This window comes from Pteropus vampyrus, unplaced genomic scaffold (assembly GCF_000151845.1).
Source record: "Pteropus vampyrus isolate Shadow unplaced genomic scaffold, Pvam_2.0 Scaffold432, whole genome shotgun sequence".
NCBI lineage: Eukaryota > Metazoa > Chordata > Mammalia > Chiroptera > Pteropodidae > Pteropus > Pteropus vampyrus.
Genome location: NW_011889213.1, coordinates 956,073 through 961,376, shown reverse-complemented (window position 1 = coordinate 961,376; position 5,304 = coordinate 956,073). Strand labels below are relative to the sequence as shown.

Here is a 5,304-nt window from a genome sequence, read left to right as displayed (position 1 = left end):
GGGGGGGAGCCAGCTCTGGGAGGAGGGGTAGTGAAGGAGGTTGGCGGCCGCGACTCTCTCCCTCACTGCCGGCGGTCCCAGCTCCAGGCACCATGTTCCGCACCGGGCCCCCCAACCACACCCTCCTCCGGCCCCCGCTGCTGCAGATACTGCTGCTGCTGCTGGTTCAGGCGGTGGGGAGGGGGCTGGGCCGCGCCAGTCCGGCCGGGGGCCCCCTGGAAGACGTGGTCATCGAGAGGTACCACATCCCCAGGGCCTGTCCCAGGGAAGTGCAGATGGGAGATTTTGTGCGCTACCACTATAACGGCACTTTTGAGGATGGCAAGAAGTTTGACTCGAGGTAATGGGGTCGGGTGGCCCCAGAATCTCTACTCCCCTTCCCTGAGCCAGGGCCAGGCGCTCCTAGGTCCTGGGTTCCCTTCTTTCCCTTTTAAGCTGTGTCTGCTTTCTGGTACTCCACGATTCCCTTAACCCCAAACACAGCACCCTGGGTGGATGGCGGGGCATCCTAGACATCCATCTCCCCAAAGATATATCCTCTTCTCTCAACTTCAAACCTTCGCCTCTCCAGAGACCTCAGTTTCTTTCACAAAGCTCCCCACATTCCCCAAAGTATGTGATAATCCAGGTGAACTGCTCTATTTACTTAACAGCACTTTATTTAAAGACATGGGCAGGGGACTTTCTGGTCCACGGCCTTGTTGGGGGAGAGCATGGTCTCTGCTGCATGTGAATCCTCCAGTGGTCTCAGCCTGGGAGCCCCTACATTCCCAGCCATCCTGACTCCCTTCAGGTTCCAACCCCAGGTTTCAGTGCCTTTGCAGATAGAGAAGAGAGTAGATAGGGGAGTTGATTAGCAGCCTGTGCTTAAGCAGTGGGCATTATAATAAGACAGCAGGATGGATCTGGGAGTATAGGGCATAGCTCCATGTAGAGACCCTGTCTGTCTACGTGTCACAATTGGACATGCCACCCTGGGCTCCTCAGAGGGTTTCCATACCTCCTTCTCTGGGTCTTCCTGCACCGACTCCCCCGCCACCCCACCCATCTTAGCTGTACCAGGCCAGGGCTGCCACCCATCTTGCCAGCCTTGGGGCTTGAAAGACTGGCTTCTGAACTGGTCCAGGCCTTTGATCTGCTATGGCAAGTGCATTTTCGTTGGTGGGGGTAGGGCAAGCAGGGCTGCATGTCAGCCTCAGTTAAACCTTGGGCTCTGGTGACACACATGAACCCCCAAGAAGTCATCCCTCTTAGATCCTTCCGCCAAACACATAATTTGGCCCAATGGAAATCAGTGGCCATGGCTTTGAGGGCAGGCAGTATATCGGGTGAGAACATGAACTCCAGAGTCCAAGACCCTGGGTTCAAATCCAGGCTGTGACCACGGACAAGAAATTTTGCTTCTTTAAGCTTCACTTTCCTTATCTGAAAAATTGAGATTAAAAAACAAACTGAAAATTGAGTCCCTACTTCCTAAGGCTGATGATAGGACTCAAAAAAGATGATGAATGAACATGAAATTTGAACAGTGCCTGGCGATCTGAAAGTGGGTTCGATACGTATTAGCCTTGACTCTGGGGAGGACTGGATGCCCCAAAAGTATTTAACTGGTGCTCGAGCCCTCACAACAGCACTGTGAAGGAGGCAGGCCAGTCAGAAAACCAGCTCCGTGGGCAAAATGATATATAGGCAGTAGCCAGGAGTACAGCCTTGAGCCTTTGACCACTAGGAGTAGGGGAGGGGTTTGGAGTTGTGGGAGGACTGCCTGGTAGGAACTCTGGGAGCCTGGCTGGCCTCAGTTCATGTAGTGCTGAGCCTGGAAAACTTTCACAAGCCATGGCCCCCTTTGGTCAAAGTAAAAATCTTCCAGCCTCCCTTAACTTCTGAAAACTTAAAATAAGTTAAAACTAACTAAAAACAAATAAAAGCCATGGCAGTTTTAGAATAGGCTCTTTCAGAATCGAAAACCAATCCCTATTCGCCTCCCCCTCCCCCACAGCTTCCCTTTTCCTTTCCTCCTTGGTGAATAGATGGTGTAGGGTCACAAATGTGGGCTTTGGAGTGCCACAGACCCCATGTTAGCTGTGGCCTTGGGCAAGTCACTTTGTCTCTCAAGTCTCAATTGTTCTCATAAGAAAAGTGAAAACAATAATGCCCACCTCACAGGGGAGACAATAAGATCATAAGTGTAAAATGCCAGCCATTTAATCAGCTTATCCTAAGTGCTCAATAAATGCTCTCCTCCCTCACCTGATGAAGTACTTAGCACTCCTTTGCTGTCAGCAGATAATAGCAGCAGACAGGCCTGCATCCACCCCCATCCCAGGAGAATAAAAGCCTCTCCTTGGGGACTTCCTTTTTGTAACTGCCCAGCCTCGTAAGTTAGGGGTCATGGCTGACCTCAGAGGGAGGTGAGGAGCATGTGGATCTACACCTGTATATGGGGGGATTGCGTGTGCATGCATGTGTGTGTACATACCTGTGCAGAAGGTAACATCTGGCTTTGTGACCCTCACCTGTACACATCTGAGTCCACTGTATCCTATCTGTTTTCTCTGTCCCCCAGCTATGACCGCAGCACTTCGGTGGCCATCGTGGTGGGCGTGGGGCGCCTTATCACTGGCATGGATCGAGGCCTCATGGGCATGTGTGTCAACGAGCGGCGACGCCTCATTGTGCCTCCCCACCTGGGCTACGGCAGCATCGGTGTGGGTGAGAAGGGCTCGGGCACAGGCATGGGGATGGAGGAGACCAGGAAGCAGAATCAAGGACCTCGGCGCCAGAAAACTGAAGCTCAGAAAGGGAGAGCGACTTGCCCAGTGTCAGCTGCATAAGCAGTATGAACAGTGGCAGGTCTGGGACTAGAGTTTCTGTCTCCTGTCCTGGGCTGGGAGGAAGGGAAATAACGGGGCCCTGGGTGGGATCATAGCTTGACTAGTAGGAATGGGGACTAGAGGTGGTAGAGGGGGAGGCCAAGCAGGACACTCAGTCCTCCACTCCACCCGCTAGTGTGGGGGCTGCACTGAACATGAGCTCCTGCTACTCTGCCCTCACAGCGGGGCTCATTCCCCCGGATGCCACCCTCTACTTCGATGTGGTTCTGCTGGATGTGTGGAACCAGGCAGACACCGTGCAGGTGAGCACCTTGCTGCGCCCACCCCACTGCCCCCGCATGGTCCAGGAAAGCGACTTTGTCCGCTACCACTACAATGGCACACTGCTGGATGGCACCGCCTTTGACACCAGGTAAGGGCTGGAGGGAGCCCTGGGGTGCTGGGGACTGTAGCGTGAGGGGAGTGCAGGGCCCATCCTGCCTTTCCCTCCTCCAGCAGCATTACCTCTACCTCATTCTCTGCAGCTACAGTAGGGGCGGCACTTATGACACCTACGTTGGCTCGGGCTGGCTGATCAAGGGCATGGACCAGGGGCTGCTGGGCATGTGTCCCGGAGAGAGAAGGAAGATCATCATCCCTCCTTTCCTGGCCTATGGCGAGAAGGGCTATGGTGAGGGCAGGGAGGGACTCGGGATTCCCAGAAGTGGGCTGCCGCATACAGTTGTTCAGGTTGTATACTGCACAAGGGCAGCTAGCCAAGGAGGCCAGTAGGGATGAAATCCAGCCCTTGGTGATCATCTCAGTAAGAAAGGGTGCTTTATTCTGATTCACATAGAGGTTCAGTATGGGCTGGTGGTGGCCCCAGGGGAAACCCAGTTCAGGCCTCACAGGAGGAGCAACCCACGGGACCGCTGAGGGCAAGGGCTCTGGAGAGTGGGGTTAGCACCTTTTTGCAGGGTGCTCACATTGCTCTCCCGAGCCGAGGAGCCCGGTTTGCTCTCTGCTTATATGGTTCAAGCCTGTCTTTTCCCCAGGGACTGTGATCCCCCCACAGGCCTCCCTGGTCTTCCACGTCCTACTGATCGACGTCCACAACCCGAAGGACACCGTCCAGCTGGAGACGCTGGATTTACCACCTGGCTGTGTCAGGAGAGCCATGGCCGGGGACTTCATGCGTTACCACTATAATGGCTCACTGATGGATGGCTCCCTCTTTGATTCCAGGTCAGCGGGGTCCTGAGAAGGGAGGGTGGGGCTGGGGGAAAGGCAAGAAGCGGAGGCAGGAAGGAAAGTACCAGGTACTAGGGTCACCCAGGCAGCAGCTGAGGGGGGGTTCTGAGCTGCCTGCAAGGGCAGGGGCCCCTCTGACTCCCTTGCTGGCCCGGCCCCCTTGTATTGCAGCTACTCCCGCAACCACACGTACAATACCTACGTGGGACAGGGTTACATCATCCCCGGGATGGACCAGGGGTTGCAGGGCTCGTGCATGGGGGAGCGCCGGAGGATCACCATCCCCCCGCACCTCGCCTACGGGGAGAATGGGACTGGTAGGCCTGCTGCCCCTCAGCTCCTCTCCTGAACGGCTCGCTCACCTTCCCCCGCTGCTCTGCCCTCTCATCACAAAAACCGGTCACCCACCCCATTCTTGCCACATGGACTCCATCCCTTTCACCAGGACAGTCCCTCCATTTCTCCCCTTCCACACTGGAGAAGGACTTCTGAGTTTGGGGAAGGGGGATGGTTATGGAACAACAGAAACAGCCTAGCCCTAGGAAGCAGAGAGACCTGGATTTGAAACCCAGCTTTGCTGGAAGCCTCAGTGTCCTCATCTATAAAATGGGACTAATCGCATTGATCGGCAGAGTAAGTTACTGAGAAGTCAAAATACTGCGTGTAAAGGGCTTTCTAACTGGCAGGTCCCTCCCTCCCCTGCCCCCTGGAAGAACTGGTTATGTGGACAAACATCCCATCCTCGTCTGAAACCCCAGGACAGTTGCATGGAGACCTTGAGCAGCCCCTGCTAGACGCCAGGCTGATCCACTCCCCCATTCTGGTCCCAGGAGACAAGATCCCTGGCTCGGCTGTGCTGGTCTTCGATGTCCACGTCATCGATTTCCACAACCCTGCAGATCCAGTGGAAATTAAGACACTGTCCCGGCCCCCCGAGATCTGCAACGAGACCTCCAAGGCTGGGGACTTTGTTCGCTACCACTACAACTGCTCTCTGCTGGATGGCACCAAGCTTTTCTCCTCGTGGGTCCAGGGCAGGGCCAGGGCTGGGCAGGTGGGTGGGCCCAGGCAAGGGGCGTCCTCCCCATAGCACCTCCTTTTCTCCCTAAGTTTCTGTGTATGGGGAGCATGATGGGCAGGCGGGGGAAGGGAGGGTGAGGCTGGCAGTAGAGGAGCTACTATTCCATTTTATGGAGGAAAAACGGAAATAGGAGAGATGGGCCCTCAAGGCCACACTTTA

At 55.3% G+C, this 5,304-nt stretch overlaps 1 protein-coding gene across 1 annotated transcript in view; it reads left to right on the top strand.

Moving 5' to 3' along the window:
* The first annotated feature begins 6 nt into the window (after positions 1 to 6).
* Positions 7 to 5,304, top strand: part of FKBP10 (FK506 binding protein 10) — a 7,259-nt gene continuing 1,961 nt past the window's right edge. Inside the window, exons 1-8 of the mRNA XM_023523930.1 lie at positions 7 to 340; positions 2,567 to 2,712; positions 3,057 to 3,246; positions 3,359 to 3,504; positions 3,869 to 4,058; positions 4,236 to 4,381; positions 4,895 to 5,153; positions 5,192 to 5,218. Coding sequence (XP_023379698.1) covers positions 93 to 340; positions 2,567 to 2,712; positions 3,057 to 3,246; positions 3,359 to 3,504; positions 3,869 to 4,058; positions 4,236 to 4,381; positions 4,895 to 5,153; positions 5,192 to 5,218 — 1,352 coding nt within the window. The 5' untranslated portion in view covers positions 7 to 92. The remainder of the gene's footprint in view (positions 341 to 2,566; positions 2,713 to 3,056; positions 3,247 to 3,358; positions 3,505 to 3,868; positions 4,059 to 4,235; positions 4,382 to 4,894; positions 5,154 to 5,191; positions 5,219 to 5,304) is intronic.